The following is a 20,059-nucleotide window of genomic DNA, read 5'->3' as shown; positions in this document are numbered from 1 at the left end:
GTGTCAGGGTGTCATTGTTCTGGGACCCCCAAGTGTCAGGGTGTCATTGTTCTGGGACCCCCAAGTGTCAGGGTGTCATTGTTCTGGGACCCCAAGTGTCAGGGTGTCATTGTTCTGGGGATCCCCAAGTGTCAGGGTGTCATTGTTCTGGGACCCCCAAGTGTCAGGGTGTCATTGTTCTGGGACCCCCAAGTGTAAGGGTGTCATTGTTCTGGGACCCCCAAGTGTCAGGGTGTCATTGTTCTGGGACCCCCCAAGTGTCAGGGTGTCATTGTTCTGGGGACCCCAAGTGTCAGGGTGTCATTGTTCTGGGACCCCCAAGTGTCAGTGTGTCATTGTTCTGGGACCCCCAAGTGTCAGGGTGTCATTGTTCTGTACCCCCAAGTGTCAGTGTGCCATTGTTCTGGGACCCCCAAGTGTCAGGGTGTCATTGTTCTGTACCCCCAAGTGTCAGTGTGTCATTGTTCTGGACCCCCAAGTGTCAGGGTGTCATTGTTCTGGACCCCCAAGTGTCAGGGTGTCATTGTTCTGGACCCCCAAGTGTCAGGGTGTCATTGTTCTGGACCCCCAAGTGTCAGGATGTCATTGTTCTGGACCCCCAAGTGTCAGGGTGTCATTGTTCTGGACCCCCAAGTGTCAGGGTGTCATTGTTCTGGATCCCCAAGTGTCAGTGTGTCATTGTTCTGGGTCCCCAAGTGTCAGGGTGTCATTGTTCTGGGACCCCCAAGTGTCAGTGTGTCATTGTTCTGGGACCCCCAAGTGTCAGTGTGTCATTGTTCTGGGACCCCCAAGTGTCAGGGTGTCATTGTTCTTGACCCCCAAGTGTCAGGGTGTCATTGTTCTGGGACCCCCAAGTGTCAGTGTGTCATTGTTCTGGGTCCCCAAGTGTCAGTGTGTCATTGTTCTGGGTCCCCCAAGTAATTGTATCCCCTCCCCCCACTGAGGACGGTCACGGAGGTGATATTTCGGGGGACGGATTTGGGCTGTGGGGGGTTCTGGTCACCTACAATGACTCTCATAGACACACTTCTCTTCCCAGAATCCTTCACTCTACACGGGGCCCCCACACCGGACTTGTCGGGGCCCCCAGATGACAATGAATGGGAATCTTATGGAAGGAAAACGAGGGACTTACCTTGAGGTCCAAATACTCCAACTCCTTCTTCAGCTGAAGGTAGGTGTCATCCGCCTACAGAGAGATCACAGACGGGCCCCGGGGCCCCACACACATCATTTATATACAGACAGCTCAGCAATGGACAAAGTATGTACACCCCCCCATCAGCCAGAACATTACAGTATGTGACAAAAGTAAGTACACCCCTCCATGTGACAACACTGAGGAAATGACACTTTGTATCTACAATGTTGTGTAGTGAGTGTACAGGGGGGGAGGGGGGAGGGAGTGTACACAGGGGGGGGGAGGGGAGGGGTGTACACAGGGGGGGGAGTGTACAGGGGGGGGGAGTGTACAGGGGGGGGGGGGAGGGGTGTACAGGGGGGGGTGTACACAGGGGGGAGGAGGAGTGTACAGGGGGGGAGGGGTGTACACAGGGGGGGAGGAGTGTACAGGGGGGGGGGGGGAGTGTACAGCTTGTATAACAAATAACTCAACACACAGCCATTAATGTCTAAACCGCTGGCAACAAAAGTCAGGACACCCCTAAGTGAAAATGTCCAAATTGGGCCCAAAGTGTGAATATTTTGTGTGGCCGCCATTATTTTTAACCCTCTTGGGCATGGAGGTCACCAGAGCTTCACAGGTTGCCACTGGAGTCCTCTTCCCCTCCCCCATGATGACATCACAGAGCTGGTGGATGTTGGAGACCTTGCGCTCCTCCCCCTTCCCCCCACAGATGATCTGGAGACATGAAAAAATGGAAAGAAACTGCGCTAAAAAAATATCAGAAAGAAGAGAAAAGAGGGAAAAGGAGAACCTGCAACGTAGTCACAGTCTAATCCCTCCTGGTGCTGCGATTATCGTGTAAACAATAACTACAAGAAATAAACATAAGAAAAATATAAATGGCTCTACCTCAACCACCCTTCTTGCCAAACACAAACGTATGCAAGTGGGTGATCTATAGTGATATAAGTGAAAGGTTGGCTGCTATTTCAGAAGTGACCTATAGTGGCCACTAGGGTGCAGCATGCAGTCACCTCATAATCCCTCAACAATCCTAGTAATATGCAAGAAAAAATAAATAAACAAACAAAAAACAAAAGACACTTGGATCAAAAAACATCAACTGAATGTGAGTTTTGACTCTGAATGAGTTACTAAACAGTCCAAAATGTTGACAGCAGAGAGTCTATTGGAAAGCCGGTAGTATGTCAGACACCCGTGCGTCTGTGCCACATTAAAGATTAGTTGTGAACGTATCCAAAAGAAAAGAGTGACATATCCTCCACCAGACTTATAGATTGGCCTCTTACCAAATTCCCACGATCCCTTATGACAGGGGATCAGAAACAGCATAGAATAGGTCCCAATCTCGCAGTTTCGGATATGCAGTCCTGCATGTCTGGAGACATGCTTGGCCAGCCCATCACCTTTACCCTCAGCTTCTTTAGCAAGGCAGTGGTGGTCTTGGAGGTGTGTTTGGGGTGGTTATCATGTTGGAATACTACCCTGCGGTCCAGTCTCTGAAGGGAGGGGATCATGCTCTGCTTCAGTATATCACAGTACATGTCGGTATTCATGGTCCCCTCAATGATCTGTAGCCCCCCAGTGCCGGCAGCACTCATGCAGCCCCAGACCATGACCCTCCCCCCACCATGCCTGACTGTAGGGAAGACACACTTGTCTTTGTCCTCCTCATCTGCCCCCCCCCCCCCCCACACGCCTGACACCATCTGACACCAAATACCTGCGGTATCCAGTAATCCATGTCCTTAGTCTGCTTGTCTCTTTCTTGTGCATCATCTTTAGAAGAGGCTTCCTTCTGGAGACCAATTTGATGCAGTGTGCGGCGTATGGTCTGAGCACTGACAGGCTGACCCCTCCCCCACCCCCTCCCCCTCTGCAGCAATGCTGGCTGCACTCATACGTCTATTTCCCGAAGACAACCTCTGGATATGACGCTGATCACGTGACTTCAACTTCCTCAGAGGACCATGGCGGGGGAGGGGAACCCGTCCTGTTATACCGCTGGATGGTCCCGCCCCCCGCGCTGCAGATCAGTTTCAGGGTCTTGGCGATCTTCTTCTATCCTCGGCCATCTTTATGTAGAGACACAGTTCTTTATATCAGATCCTCAGAGAGATCTTTGCCATGAGGGGCCATGTTGTCCTTCCAGTGACCAGTATGAGAGAGTGAGAGCGATAACACCAAATTTATCACACCTGAGACCTTGTAACACTAACCAGTCACATGACACCGGGGGGGGGGGGGGGAATGGCTAATTGGGCCCAATTTGGACATTTTCACTTAGGGGTGTCCTGACTTTTGTTGCCAGCAGTTTAGACATTAATGGCTGTGTGTTGAGTTATTTGTTATACAAGCTGTACACTCCTTTCCCCCCCCTGTGTACACCCCCCTCCCCCTCCTGTACACTCCTCCCCCCCCTGTACACTCCTCCCCCCCCTGTACACCCCCCCCTGTACACTCCTCCCCCCCCCTGTACACTCACTACACAACATTGTAGATACACTGGGCCAGATTCTCAAAGAAATAAGCCGTCGTATCTCTGAGTTCCGTCGGTCGTATCTCTGCGACTGATTCATAGAATCAGGTTCCGCATACATCTCCCTAAGATCCAACAGGTGTAAGTGTCGGATCTTAGGCTGCAATCTCCTGCTGGCCGCTAGGTGGCGCTTCTGTTTGTATACGCGAGGAATATGCAAATGAGCATTTACGCCGATTCAGAAACGTACATCCGCCCGGCAAATTTTTTTACGTTGTTTGCGTTCGGCTTTTTCCGGCGTATAGTTACCCCTGCTATATGCGGCGTATCCTATGTTAAGTATGGCTGTCATTCCCGGGTCGAATTTTGAATTTTTTAGGTCGTTTGCGTAAGTCGTTCGCGAATACGGATGGACGTAAATTACGTTCACGTCTAAACCAATGACGTCCTAGCGACGTCATTTGGAGCAATGCACGCTGGGAAATTTAGCGGACGGCGCATGCACTGTTCGATCGGCGCGGGGACGCGCCTGATTTAAATTTTCCACGCCCCCTAGCCGCGGAATTTGAATTCCGCCGGGGGATTTACGATACGCCGCTGCAACTTTAGAGGCAAGTGCTTTCTGAATAAAGCACTTGCCTCAAAAACTTGCCGGAGTAACGTAAATCAGATCTAAAGATCCGCTGATATCTGAATCAGAATCTGAATCTGGCCCACTGTGTCATTTCTTCAGTGTTGTCACATGCACTGCAGGTTGGTACTGATGTGCGAACTCCTCGCTGGTACATTGTATCGATCACACGGGATATACATTGTATCGATCACACGGGATATACATTGTATCGATCACACGGGATATACATTGTATCGATCACACGGGATATACATTGTATCGATCACACGGGATATACATTGTATAATAGACAGTGTAAAGGTGACGTCATGCAGCAAATGAGGGAAGTCGCCATGCAGAGGCCGCCATGAAAATCAGCAAAAGCCAAACCTATGGAAGAGATGGGGGGGGGGGGACGGGGACACAGGATAACGGGGGGGGGGGGGCACTCCGGTCAGTTCCCGCTCTGCTCGGGATCATTGTAACAGCGACATTATATATTGATACATGCCTACTGGGGGGACAAATGGGCACATGACTAATATTGATTGGGGGGGTCACATGACTAGTATTGATTGGAGGGGGGGTTCCACGACAAGTATTGATTGGGGGGGGGGTCATATGACTAGTATTGATTGGGGGGTCACATGACTAGTATTGATTGGGGGGGGGGGTCACATGAATAGTATTGATTGGGGGGGGGTCACATGGCTAGTATTGATTGGGGGGGTCACATGACTAGTATTGATTGGAGGGGGGGTTCCACGACAAGTATTGATTGGGGGGGGGGGTCATATGACTAGTATTGATTGGGGGGTCACATGACTAGTATTGATTGGGGGGGGGGGGTCACATGAATAGTATTGATTGGGGGGGGGTCACATGGCTAGTATTGATTGGGGGGGTCACATGACTAGTATTGATTGGGGGGGTCACATGACTAGTATTGATTGGGGGGGGTCACATGACTAGTATTGATTGGGGGGGGTCACATGACCAGTATTGATTGGGGGGTCACATGACCAGTATTGATTGGGGGGTCACATGACCAGTATTGATTGGGGGGTCACATGACCAGTATTGATTGGGGGGTCACATGACCAGTATTGATTGGGGGGGTGACATGACCAGTATTGATTGGGGGGGGGGGTCACATGACTAGTATTGATTGGGGGGTCACATGACTAGTATTGATTGGGGGGTCACATGACTAGTATTGATTGGGGGTTACATGACTAGTATTGATTGGGGGGTCACATGACTAGTATTGATTGGGGGGTCACATGACTAGTATTGATTGGGGGGGTCACATGACTAGTATTGATTAAAGGAGGTCACATGACTAGTATTGATTAAAGGTGGTCACATGACTAGTATTGATTGGGGGGGGGTCACATGAATAGTATTGATTGGGGGTCACATGACTAGTATTGATTGGGGGGGGTCACATAAATAGTATTGATTCTCCAGAGATACTCATGAATTCTGTCTGCGCCAATTTACAGGAAAGGACGCAGAGCCACGCAGCGTCCGTCCCGGGAACCGCCCCCCGGCATTTAATATCGGACACTGAGCCGGATGGCGGCTGCACTGCGGGTTTCACCAATTCAATCTTTAAGAAGCGGCGGCTCCGGATTATCTCAGGATATGTCATTCCGCTGAGCGCTCAGACAAGTCCACCGATTGTCCCCACACTGGAGAACCTTAAAGCGGAGTTCCACCCAAAAGTGGAACTTCCACTAATTTGTCTCCCCCCCCCTCTGGTGCCACATTTGGCACCTTTCAGGGGGGGGGGCAGTTCCCTCCTCCTTCTCCCTGCCACCGGGCCAGTAGAAGAGCGCAGCGGTGCCTCACACATGCACCGTAGGGAGCCGGTGTGATGCTGCTGGCAATCTGAATCACGTGCCGAGATCTCCTACTATGCACTACTGCAGGGAAATCTCCCCATTGTGGGAGGGGCAGAGACACAAAGATAGGGATTGTCAGAAGTTGTCAGGGACAGTAGGGGGCGCAGTAATATTGGAGTACGGTGACAATAGGTGGAATCACATAGGGCAGGGCGGGGGGGGGGGGGGGGGTATGCACTGTACATGGGAGCGATGGGCAGGCATGCGGCGGGAACACACAGCCAGGTGGGCGCAGGGCAGGGTGGGGCACCACAAGCACTTCCCCCTGACCTGGTAGTAGTGGGGACGGGTCGGATGATGATGCCGCTTTAATTTGGCCATTGTGTAATTTCGGACAGTAGCCAGCTGGGCCTGGTGTCGCCTTAATCGAATGAGGAATAAAGTTATCTCTTCGGGCTGCAGGCATTCAGAACATTGTGAGAGGAGATTAGACACAGCGGCCAATCACACGGCCCCCAGAGGACTCGGGTCTCTAAGACCTCACAAATCGGCTCAGTTATAAAGGGAAAGTTCTCTGTTACTAGGAGGAGGAGGAAGAAACTACAAAATGCCCAAAATAAGACGATGAGGAAAAGCTCTTACCGACTTGCCATGTAAACTGGGGGCACTTACAGTGTGTGTCATATATCCCATGGACGGCATGGAGCGGCGATCCACGTGAGCTGCAGACTGGGGGGGAGAAAAAAAAAGGTGAGTGAGACGCCACCTAGTGGGCGGGGCTGAGAACTGCATAGAAAGACCAAAAACCTCCACAGGGGGTTCAGACCCCCAGCAATGGAGACCCCATTGTACAATATAGCATCCTGGGGAGACCCCCACACCCCATTCTGTATATACAGCATGACTCCAATACAGTACAGGATCCTAGGGGCCCCCCCAAACAATACAGACCCCATTCTGTATATACAGCATGACTCCAATACAGTACAGGATCCTAGGGGCCCCCGAAACAAGCAGACCCCATTCTGTATATACAGCATGACTCCTATACAGTACAGGGTCCTAGGGGCCCCCCCCAAACAATGCAGACCCCATTCTGTATATACAGCATGACTCCAATACAGTACAGGATCCTAGGGGCCCCCCGAACAATGCAGACCCCATTCTGTATATACAGCATGACTCCAATACAGTACAGGATCCTAGGGGCCCCCCAAACAATGCAGACCCCATTCTGTATATACAGCATGACTCCAATACAGTACAGGGTCCTAGGGGCCCCCCGAACAATGCAGACCCCATTCTGTATATACAGCATGACTCCAATACAGTATAGAATGCTAGGGGCCCCCGAACAATGCAGACCCCATTCTGTATATACAGCATGACTCCTATACAGTATAGGATCCTAGGGGCCCCCGAAACAAGCAGACCCCATTCTGTATATACAGCATGACTCCAATACAGTACAGGATCCTAGGGGCCCCCCCAAACAATGCAGACCCCATTCTGTATATACAGCATGACTCCAATACAGTACAGGATCCTAGGGGCCCCCCCAAACAATGCACACCCCATTCTGTATATACAGCATGACTCCAATACAGTATAGAATCCTAGGGGCCCCCCCGAACAATGCACACCCCATTCTGTATATACAGCATGACTCCAATACAGTACAGGATCCAAGGGGCCCCCCCCGAAAAATGCAGACCCTAATGCTACCCCCAGGATCCCATACTGTATTGGGGGGTCATGTTACTCTGTATACACAGAATGGGGTCTGCATTATGAGGGGGGGCGTCCCCCCAGGATCCTATACTGTATTGGGGGGTCATGTTACTCTGTATACACAGAATGGGGTCTGCATTATGAGGGGGGCGTCCCCCCAGGATCCTATACTGTATTGGGGGGTCATGTTACTCTGTATACACAGAATGGGGTCTGCATTATTAGGGGGGGGGGCGTCCCCCCCAGGATCCTATACTGTATATACAGTGTAACATGACCCCCAATACAGTACAGGATCCATAGGGGCCCCCCAGCAATGTAGACCCTATTCTGTATATACAGAGTGATATGACCTCCAATAAAGTATTATGGGATCCTGGGGGGACACCCCAGCAATACCCACCCCAAGCTAGAGCAGCTGTGCATAGCAACCAATCAGCTTCTATCTTTCATTTTCAAAGCTTAATTGAACAACCTGAAGATAGAAGCCGATTGGCCGCCATGCACAGCTGCTCCAGTTTTGGTAAATTCTCCCCATAGTGATAGAAAATGTATCTAAACCCAAGAAATGTGTCACATTGTTCCTCGCATGTGGTGGCGGCATTTTTGTTTTCCCTTTTATTTTCACCCAGTGATCCTGCCAGAAACACACTTCCTGTCCCAGGGTGACCACATTCACTCACTGTGCTAGATCTATGGAAGAACTGTGTGGTCACCCTGGAACTGTGTGGTCAACCCTGGGACCGTGGTGTCACCCTGGGACTGTGTGTGGTCACCCTGGGACTGTGTGTGGTCACCCTGGGACTGTGTGTGGTCACCCTGGGACTGTGTGTGGTCACCCTGGGACTGTGTGTGGTCACCCTGGGACTGTGTGTGGTCACCCTGGGACTGTGTGGTCACCCTGGGACTGTGTGTGGTCACCCTGGGACCGTGGGGTCACCCTGGGAATGTGTGGTCACCCTGGGACCGTGTGGTCACCCTGGGAATGTGTGGTCACCCTGTGAATGTGTGGTCACCCTGGGACCGTGTGGTCACCCTGGGAATGTGTGGTCACCCTGGGAATGTGGTGTCACCCTGGGACTGTGTGGTCACCCTGGGACTGTGTGGTCACCCTGGGACTGTGTGGTCACCCTGGGACCGTGGTGTCACCCTGGGACTGTGTGGTCACCCTGGGACTGTGTGGTCACCCTGGGACCGTGGTGTCACCCTGGGACTGTGTGGTCACCCTGGGACTGTGTGGTCACCCTGGGACCGTGTGGTCACCCTGGGACTGTGTGGTCACCCTGGGACCGTGGTGTCACCCTGGGACTGTGTGGTCACCCTGGGACTGTGTGGTCACCCTGGGACTGTGTGGTCACCCTGGGACCGTGGTGTCACCCTGGGACTGTGTGGTCACCCTGGGACCGTGTGGTCACCCTGGGACTGTGTGGTCACCCTGGGAATGTGTGGTCACCCTGGGACTGTGTGGTCACCCTGGGACCGTGGTGTCACCCTGGGACTGTGTGGTCACCCTGGGACCGTGGTGTCACCCTGGGACTGTGTGGTCACCCTGGGACCGTGTGGTCACCCTGGGACTGTGTGGTCACCCTGGGACCGTGGTGTCACCCTGGGACTGTGTGGTTACCCTGAGACCGTGGTGTCACCCTGGGACTGTGTGTGGTCACCCTGGGACTGTGTGGTCACCCTGGGACCGTGGTGTCACCCTGAGACCGTGGTGTCACCCTGAGACCGTGGTGTCACCCTGAGACTGTGTGGTCACCCTGGGAAAGTGTGGTCACCCTAGGCTCTTAGCAGATACAACAAAACACTTTTATGGGGAAATGTAACGTATGGGGGGGTCATGGTTGGGGTCACGGTTGGGGGTCACGGTTGGGGGTCACGGTTGGGGTCATGGTTGGGGTCACGGTTGGGGGTCACGGTTGGGGTCACGGTTGGGGTCACGGTTGGGGTCACGTACACTTTAAGGGGCTCCGTTGGGTAACTGTCAGTGTTCTGAGTAGGTGGGCGGATACTTGTGTGTGATGGTTAATCATAGACAGGTCCTCTTTACCTTGACAGCACTGACACGGCTCTTCTGTGGGGATCCGAGATAAGGGACATCGATGGCCCCCTCCTCCGGCCGGACCATCAGTCTCTCCGCTGGGGTGTGGGGTCTTCTGGGAGGAAAGAACTTCGGGGGGCCGGGGGGGGGCATGTCGGAGGGAGACGGAGGGACAGACACACACCGGGGGACGTCTAACATACTCTTGGCTCTCACGCGGTCTGCGGCGTCCATGGTGCCCATACAGATCTGCCCGGTGGGGCTGCCATGTTTGAACTGCTGCCTCTGCTGCCACTCGTAGAGCTGCCACACCATCCCCTCCTTGGTGGCCTGACGCTCCTCATTGGACATCTTCAGGTGGCTGACCCGGTCCTGGGCGTATTTATAGTCACTTGGCAAGTTGCGGATGGGGGGTGGAGAGCCGCTGGGGGGGTGTCTGCTGGTCTTTGGCAAAGTCTGGTACCTCTCATGTTCTGCGCCGACACTGAAAAGAAGGAGGAGCATGAGAGCGGGAAGATTTACCCCGGACAACACCCGGACACCCGACAGTCCCCAACCACCGGACACCCCACAGTCCCCAACCACCGGACAGTCCCCAACCACCGGACAGTCCCCAACCACCCGGACACCCCACAGTCCCCAACCCCCAGACACCCGACAGTCCCCCAGACACCCGACAGCACCCAACCCCCAGACACCCGACAGCACCCAACCCCCAGACACCCCACAGCACCCAACCCCCAGACACCCGACAGTCCCCCAGACACCCGACAGCACCCAACCCCCAGACACCCGACAGCACCCAACCCCCAGACACCCCACAGTCCCCAACCCCCAGACACCCGACAGCACCCAACCCCCAGACACCCGACAGCACCCAACCCCCAGACACCCCACAGCACCCAACCCCCAGACACCCGTCAGCCCCCAACCCCCAGACACCCGACAGTCCCCAATCACCGGACACCCGACAGTCCCCAACCCCCGGACACCCCACAGTCCCCAACCACCAGACACCCCACAGTCCCCAACCACCAGACACCCCACAGTCCCCAACCCCCGGACACCCGACAGTCCCCAACCACGGACAGTCCCCAACCCCCAGACAGTCCCCAACCACCGGACACCCGACAGTCCCCAACCACCGGACAGTCCCCAACCACCCGGACACCCCACAGTCCCCAACCCCCAGACAGTCCCCAACCCCCAGACACCCGACAGCACCCAACCCCCAGACACCCCACAGTCCCCAATCACCGGACACCCCACAGTCCCCAACCCCCGGACACCCCACAGTCCCCAACCCCCGGACACCCCACAGTCCCCAATCACCGGACACCCCACAGTCCCCAACCACCGGACACCCCACAGTCCCCAACCCCCAGACAGTCCCCAACCCCCAGACAGTCCCCAACCCCCAGACAGTCCCCAACCCCCAGACAGTCCCCAACCCCCGGACACCCCACAGTCCCCAACCCCCAGACAGTCCCCAACCCCCAGACAGTCCCCAACCCCCAGACAGTCCCCAACCCCCAGACACCCGACAGTCCCCAACCCCCAGACACCCGACAGTCCCCAACTCCCACACACCCGACAGCCCCCAAGCCAATTGTACAAAGTATTTGTCTAAAACTGAATAACCAAAGTCAGTGCCAAGTCTGCCTCTTATCCTAAAAATATCACACGCAATACCCGACAATGACTGCGGGTGGCGCTCTGTACCCAGAATACATCACACAGAATCTTAGGTGGCGCTCTATACACAAAAGGCATATCATGAAATACCTCACATACACACGCAATACCCCACAATGACTGCGGGTGGCGCCCTTTACCTAGAATACAGATCAGATACAGTGCTGTGGAAAAGTATTTGCTCCCTTCCTGATATTTGTCACACTTCAGATCATCAAACAAAAGTTACTATGACACAAAGATAACCCGAGGAAATACAAAATGCAATTATTAAATGATGATTTCATGTCGTAAACCGCTGGGTGTGGTTTCTTTTCTTACCTGCAAGGTAATGTTATAATGTGTGGGCAGGGCCGCCATCAGGGGGGTACAGGCAGTACACCTGTAAGGGGTCCGGATGGCAACCCCGGAGGCCCACAGGGCCCTAGATGGCAACCCCCCATTTTTTTTATTTATTTTTTTATAAAAATATATATATTTGTTTTAAATATATTTTCATTTTGTTTTTTATTAAAGGGCCAATTTTTTTTTTTTTTTTAGAGGCTTGGAGGTTCCCAGGGGCACGGATGACAACCCCCCTTTTTTCCATATTTTTTTATAAAAAAACTAAATTTTTTTATATATTTTTTATTTATATATAAAAATAAAAAAATATATAAAAGTTAATATATAAATATATATATATATATATATATATATATATATATATATATTTTTTTTATTAAAGGGCCCAGAGGGCCCCAGATGGCAACCCCCCTTTTTTTTATAAAAAAAGAAAATGCATATTATTTTATTTATTTTTATATATATATATATATATATATATATATATATATATATATATATATATATAAAGGCACCCGCCCCCCCGGTTCTCTGCTCCAGGGGGCCCATGCCTGAAGCTGTGTAAGGGGCCCCAAAATTCCTGATGGCTGCCCTGTGTGTGGGGGAGGGGCATCACATACAAGCACATAAAAGAAGCCCTCCAGCACCGATCTGCCCCCGCTGCCGGCGCTCCCATCTTCTCCCGGTCTTCCTTCTGGGCTCACGGACTCCGGCGGTGTGATTGGCTGGAGCTGCAATGACGTCACTACCACACTTGTGATGTCACTGGCTCCATATACAGTAATAATCTCCTGAATGGTGGATGTTTAGGAGATATTTACAGTTTCTTATTCTAGGATCACCTCGAGGTACAAGCTTCCTAAACCTGCCTGGCCCCATGTGAAAAAGTAATTGCCCCCTAAACCTAACAACTGGAGTCCAGCGTTTGCCGGAAACGTCGCGTCGCTGTGGGGGAATGTCGGCGATCTCTTCTATGTAGATTTATTTTCATTCAGCCACATTGGAGGGTTTTCCAGGATGACCGGCCTGTGTAAAGGTCACGCCACAGCATCTCAATGGGATTGAAGTCCGGACTTTGACTAGGCCTCTCCGAAACCTTCATTTGGGGTTTTTGAGACATTCAGAGGAGGACTTGCTGGTGTGTTTTGGGTTAATTGTCCTGCTGCATAACCTGCGTGCCCCTGAGGTCAGGGAGTGACGGGCGGACATTCTCCTTCAGGATTTTCTGGTAGAGAGTAGAATTTATGGTTCCATCAATGATGGCGAGTCGTCCAGCCCCAGACCATCCCCCACCCCCATCGCGTCTGACTCTTAGATGGAACGGGACGCTCACCTTCCACAACCTTCAACTTTTCCATCTCCAGTCTTGGGGATAATCCGGGTGATTCTCGGTAAATGTGAGACGAGCCTTTGAGTTCTTTTTGGTCAGCGGTGGCTTTGTCCTTGGAACTCTCCCATGGACGCCGCCATGTTTCCCCCGTCTCTTTCTTATTGGTAAATCTCAAGGGGGGGGGAATACTGCGCTAAAGGAAATAGAATTGAAAATTGTGCTGAAGAAAAATGGGTGCCCTTTGATAATGTCATTTATGACAAAACATGTCAGGGCGGAGCCACGCACTGACGTCACCGCGTCTGGACCCCCCCCCCCAATGTTCTCCTTAGAAAATGTCTTTGTAACCCTTTCCAGACCAATACATGTCCATTACTTTGTATCTCATCTGTTCTTGAATTTCTTTAGATGGCGGCATGATATGTGGCGGCTTTTTGAGATCTTCACTTTGTCAGACAGATTCTATTTATGCGATTTCTCGATTCAACAGGTCTGGCAGTAATCAGTCCTGGGTGTTCCAATTACTTTTTCACATATGGCAAGGCAGGTTTGGACAGCTTTTTTCCCTTAGTTAAATGAAATCATTGTTTAACCACTTCCCGACCGCCGCATGTACATATACGTCGGCAGAATGGCACGGACAGGCACATTGGCGTACCTGTACGTCCCTGCTAAGACGTGGGTCCGATCGGGACCCCCCCCCGCTAAATGCGGCGGTTCCCATGGCTTCATGAGCGATCCGGGACGAGGGCGCGGCTATTCGTTTTTAGCCGCCCCCTCGCGATCGCTCCCCGGAGCTGAAGAATGGGGAGAGCCGCGTGTAAACATGGCTTCCCCGTGCTTCACTGTGGCGGTGCATCGATCAAGTGATCCCTTTTATAGGGGACACACAATCGATGATGTCAGACCTACAGCCACACCCCCCTACAGTTGTAAACACACACTAGGTGAACCCTAACTCCTACAGCGCCCCCTGTGGTTAACTCCCAAACTGCAACTGTCATTTTCACAATAAACAATGCAATTTAAATGCATTTTTTGCTGTGAAAATGACAATGGTCCCAAAAATGTGTCAAAATTGTCCGAAGTGTCCGCCATAATGTCGCAGTCACGAAAAAAATCGCTGATCGCCGCCATTAGTAGTAAAAAAAAAAAAAAATTATAATAAAACTATCCCCTATTTTGTAAACGTTATAAATTTTGCGCAAACCAATCGATAAACGCTTATTGCGATTTTTTTTTTACCAAAAATAGGTAGAAGAATACGTATCGGCCTAAACTGAGGAAAAAAAATATTTTTATATCTGTTTTGGGATATTTATTAATGGAAAAAGTAAAAAATATTGAATTTTTTTCAAAACTGTCGCTCTATTTTTGTTTATAGCGCAAAAAATAAAAACCGCAGAGGTGATCAAATACCACCAAAAGAAAGCTCTATTTGTGGGGGAAAAAGGACGCCAATTTTGTTTGGGAGCCACGTCGCACGACCGCGCAATTGTCAGTTAAAGCGACGCAGTGCCGAATTGTAAAAACCCCTTGGGAAATGTAGCAGCATATTGGTCCGGTCCTTAAGTGGTTAAGTACTGCATTTTGTATTTCCTCGGGTTATCTTTGTGTAATAATAACATTTGTTTGATGATCCAAATCATTTAAGTGTAACAAAACATGCAAAAAGTAAGAGATCAGAAGAACAGGGGCAAATACTTTTTCACAGCACTGTACATCACCCCGCAGTGACTGCAGGTGGCGCACTCTACCCAGAATACATATGGCATGCAATGTCCCACAATGACTGCAGGTGGCGCTCTCTACCCAGAATACATATCCCATGCAATGTCCCACAGTGACTGCAGGTGGCGCTCTCTACCCAGAATACATATCCCATGCAATGTCCCACAGTGACTGCAGGTGGCGCACTCTACCCAGAATACATATGGCATGCAATGTCCCACAATGACTGCAGGTGGCGCTCTCTACCCAGAATACATATCCCATGCAATGTCCCACAGTGACTGCAGGTGGCGCACTCTACCCAGAATACATATCCCATGCAATGTCCCACAATGACTGCAGGTGGCGCACTCTACCCAGAATACATATCCCATGCAATGTCCCACAGTGACTGCAGGTGGCGCACTCTACCCAGAATACATATCCCATGCAATGTCCCACAATGACTGCAGGTGGCGCACTCTACCCAGAATACATATGGCATGCAATGTCCCACAATGACTGCAGGTGGCGCTCTCTACCCAGAATACATATCCCATGCAATGTCCCACAATGACTGTAGGTGGCGCTCTCTACCCAGAATACATATGGCATGCAATGTCCCACAGTGACTGCAGGTGGCGCACTCTACCCAGAATACATATCTCTGAATACCCCTCAGTGCCTGCAGGTGGCGCTGTGTGTACATAGAATACACATTACACACAGTACCTCATACTGGTCCTAGGTGGCGCTCTGTACCAAGAATATATACAGTGCCTTAGAAAAAGTATTCATACCCCTTGAACGTAAATGTATTTTATTGGGATTTTATGTGATAGACCAACACAAAGACACGGGGGGTCAACAACGGTCGATCGCAGGGCACCCATCGACCGCAAACAGGTTCCTGCACCGCTGACCCCTCGGTCCTTCTTTCCCCACCCTCCACGCCTGTCCCGCTCTCTCCCTCCCCCTCTGTCATCAGAGAACAGCGGCTTAGCTCAGGACAGAGGGCGGGAGGAGGAGCTGCCCAAATTAACTTTTGAAATTAAACTGCAGGCGATTGGTTGTTAGGACACAGGGCGGTCCTAAGCAACCAATCACCAGCTTGCCAATATGGAAAGTCACTCTGCTGGCTTCCGCTCCCGGCCTCTGTCCAGAACTGTGGTGCCTTCTGCTGTCAGTTGTGAGGTGGGACATTGCTATGGGGGAGGGGGGACAGAGGTCACTGCTATTAGGGGAAAGCGGGGCAAAACACACTACTGTCTGTGGGGGGAGATGATGTGAAGAGGGAAGAGGACAGTGTTACCCCCATTGCAGTGTCCTCTACCAACCTTCACATTATCCCCCCCGATCTCTGCATTCTGAGCCCAACGCACTCCTGATCCCTGCATTCTGAGCCCAACGCACTCCTGATCCCTGCATTCTGAGCCCAACGCACTCCTGAGCCCTGCATTCTTAGCCCAACGCACTCCTGATCCCTGCATTCTGAGCCCAACGCACTCCTGAGCCCTGCATTCTTAGCCCAACGCACTCCTGATCCCTGCATTCTGAGCCCAACGCACTCCTGATCCCTGCATTCTGAGCCCAACGCACTCCTGATCCCTGCATTCTTAGCCCAACGCACTCCTGATCCCTGCATTCTGAGCCAACGCACTCCTGAGCCCTGAATTCTGAGCCCAACGCACTCCTGATCCCTGCATTCTGAGCCCAACGCACTCCTGATCCCTGCATTCTGAGCCCAACGCACTCCTGATCCCTGCATTCTGAGCCCAACGCACTCCTGATCCCTGCATTCTGAGCCCAACGCACTCCTGATCCCTGCATTCTGAGCCCAACACACTCCTGATCCCTGCATTCTGAGCCAACGCACTCCTGATCCCTGCATTCTGAGCCCAACGCACTCCTGATCCCTGCATTCTGAGCCAACGCACTCCTGAGCCCTGAATTCTGAGCCCAACGCACTCCTGATCCCTGCATTCTGAGCCCAACGCACTCCCGATCCCCTGCATTCTTATCCCAACGCACTCCTGATCCCTGCATTCTGAGCCCAACGCACTCCTGATCCCTGCATTCTGAGCCCAGCGCACTCCTGATCCCTGCATTCTGAGCCAACGCACTCCTGATCCCTGCATTCTGAGCCCAACGCACTCCTGATCCCTGCATTCTGAGCCCAACGCACTCCTAATCCCTGCATTCTGAGCCCAATGCACTCCTGATCCCTGCATTCTGAGCCCAATGCACTCCTGATCCCTGCATTCTGAGCCCAATGCACTCCTGATCTCTGCATTCTGAGCCCAACGCACTCCTGAGCCCTGCATTCTGAGCCCAACGCACTCCTGATCCCTGCATTCTGAGCCCAACGCACTCCTGATCTCTGCATTCTGAGCCCAACGCACTCCTGATCCCTGCATTCTGAGCCCAACGCACTCCTGAGCCCTGAATTCTGAGCCCAACGCACTCCTGATCCCTGCATTCTGAGCCCAACGCACTCCTGATCCCTGCATTCTGAGCCCAATTCACTCCTGAGCCCTGCATTCTGAGCCCAACGCACTCCTCAGCCCTGCATTCTGAGCCCAACGCACTCCTGATCCCTGCATTCTGAGCCCAACGCACTCCTGATCCCTGCATTCTGAGCCCAACGCACTCCCGATCCCTGCATTCTTAGCCCCACGCACTCCTGATCCCTGCATTCTTAGCCCAACGTACTCCCGATCCCCTGCATTCTTATCCCAACGCACTCCTGATCCCTGCATTCTGAGCCCAACGCACTCCTGATCCCTGCATTCTGAGCCCAACGCACTCCTGATCTCTGCATTCTGAGCCCAACGCACTCCTGATCTCTGCATTCTGAGCTCAACGCACTCCTGATCTCTGCATTCTGAGCCCAACGCACTCCCGATCCCCTGCATTCTTATCCCAACGCACTCCCGATCCCCTGCATTCTTATCCCAACGCACTCCTGATCCCTGCATTCTGAGCCCAACGCACTCCTGATCCCTGCATTCTGAGCCCAACGCACTCCTGATCTCTGCATTCTGAGCTCAACGCACTCCTGATCTCTGCATTCTGAGCCCAATGCACTCCTGATCCCTGCATTCTGAGCCCAACGCACTCCTGATCTCTGCATTCTGAGCTCAACGCACTCCCGATCCCTGCATTCTGAGCCCAACGCACTCCCGATCCCTTCATTCTGAGCCCAACGCACTCCCGATCCCTGCATTCTGAGCCCAACGCACTCCCGATCCCTTCATTCTGAGCCCAACGCACTCCCGATCCCTGCATTCTGAGCCCAACGCACTCCCGATCCCTGCATTCTGAGCCCAACGCACTCCTGATCCCTGCATTCTGAGCCCAACGCACTCCTGAGCCCTGCATTCTGAGCCCAGCGCACTCCTGATCCCTGCATTCTGAGCCCAACGCACTCCTGATCCCTGCATTCTGAGCCCAACGCACTCCTGATCCCTGCATTCTGAGCCCAACGCACTCCTGATCCCTGCATTCTGAGCCCAACGCACTCCCGATCCCTGCATTCTTAGCCCCACGCACTCCCGATCCCTGCATTCTTAGCCCAACGCACTCCTGATCCCTGCATTCTTAGCCCAACGTACTCCCGATCCCCTGCATTCTTATCCCAACGCACTCCCGATCCCTGCATTCTGAGCCCAATGCACTCCTGATCCCTGCATTCTGAGCCCAACGCACTCCTGATCTCTGCATTCTGAGCTCAACGCACTCCCGATCCCTGCATTCTGAGCCCAACGCACTCCCGATCCCTTCATTCTGAGCCCAACGCACTCCCGATCCCTGCATTCTGAGCCCAACGCACTCCCGATCCCTTCATTCTGAGCCCAACGCACTCCCGATCCCTGCATTCTGAGCCCAACGCACTCCTGATCCCTGCATTCTGAGCCCAACGCACTCCTGATCCCTGCATTCTTAGCCCAACGCACTCCTGAGCCCTGCATTCTGAGCCCAACGCACTCCTGATCCCTGCATTCTGAGCCCAACGCACTCCTGAGCCCTGCATTCTGAGCCCAACGCACTCCTGATCCCTGCATTCTGAGCCCAACGCACTCCTGATCCCTGCATTCTGAGCCCAACGCACTCCTGATCCCTGCATTCTGAGCCCAACGCACTCCTGATCCCTGCATTCTGAGCCCAACACACTCCTGATCCCTGCATTCTGAGCCAACGCACTCCTGATCCCTGCATTCTGAGCCCAACGCACTCCTGATCCCTGCATTCTGAGCCAACGCACTCCTGAGCCCTGAATTCTGAGCCCAACGCACTCCTGATCCCTGCATTCTGAGCCCAACGCACTCCCGATCCCCTGCATTCTTATCCCAACGCACTCCTGATCCCTGCATTCTGAGCCCAACGCACTCCTGATCCCTGCATTCTGAGCCCAGCGCACTCCTGATCCCTGCATTCTGAGCCAACGCACTCCTGATCCCTGCATTCTGAGCCCAACGCACTCCTGATCCCTGCATTCTGAGCCCAACGCACTCCTGATCCCTGCATTCTGAGCCCAACGCACTCCTGATCCCTGCATTCTGAGCCCAACGCACTCCTGAGCCCTGCATTCTGAGCCCAACGCACTCCTGATCCCTGCATTCTGAGCCCAATGCACTCCTGATCCCTGCATTCTGAGCCCAATGCACTCCTGATCCCTGCATTCTGAGCCCAATGCACTCCTGATCTCTGCATTCTGAGCCCAACGCACTCCTGAGCCCTGCATTCTGAGCCCAACGCACTCCTGATCCCTGCATTCTGAGCCCAACGCACTCCTGATCTCTGCATTCTGAGCCCAACGCACTCCTGATCCCTGCATTCTGAGCCCAACGCACTCCTGAGCCCTGAATTCTGAGCCCAACGCACTCCTGATCCCTGCATTCTGAGCCCAACGCACTCCTGATCCCTGCATTCTGAGCCCAATTCACTCCTGAGCCCTGCATTCTGAGCCCAACGCACTCCCGATCCCTGCATTCTGAGCCCAACGCACTCCTGATCCCTGCATTCTGAGCCCAACGCACTCCCGATCCCTGCATTCTTAGCCCCACGCACTCCTGATCCCTGCATTCTTAGCCCAACGTACTCCCGATCCCCTGCATTCTT

The 20,059-nt window shown here is 52.7% G+C and overlaps 1 protein-coding gene across 5 annotated transcripts in view; it reads right to left on the bottom strand.

Annotated features, from left to right (window-relative positions):
* Positions 1-20,059, bottom strand: part of PLEKHA7 (pleckstrin homology domain containing A7) — a gene marked incomplete at its 3' end in the record, with an annotated part of 94,216 nt that overhangs the window by 15,285 nt on the left and 58,872 nt on the right. For 3 of the 5 annotated variants that reach the window (XM_040334493.1, XM_040334488.1, XM_040334490.1), the window contains 3 exon segments: positions 1,136-1,189; positions 6,729-6,815; positions 9,868-10,342. In XM_040334493.1, the coding sequence (XP_040190427.1) occupies positions 1,136-1,189; positions 6,729-6,815; positions 9,868-10,342 (616 nt within the window). 5 annotated transcript variants of the gene reach the window in all.

The sequence above is a fragment of the Rana temporaria genome (assembly GCF_905171775.1).
Source record: "Rana temporaria chromosome 11 unlocalized genomic scaffold, aRanTem1.1 chr11x, whole genome shotgun sequence".
NCBI lineage: Eukaryota > Metazoa > Chordata > Amphibia > Anura > Ranidae > Rana > Rana temporaria.
Note: the sequence above shows the minus strand (reverse complement) of the source record. Positions and strands in the feature narration are given on the sequence as shown.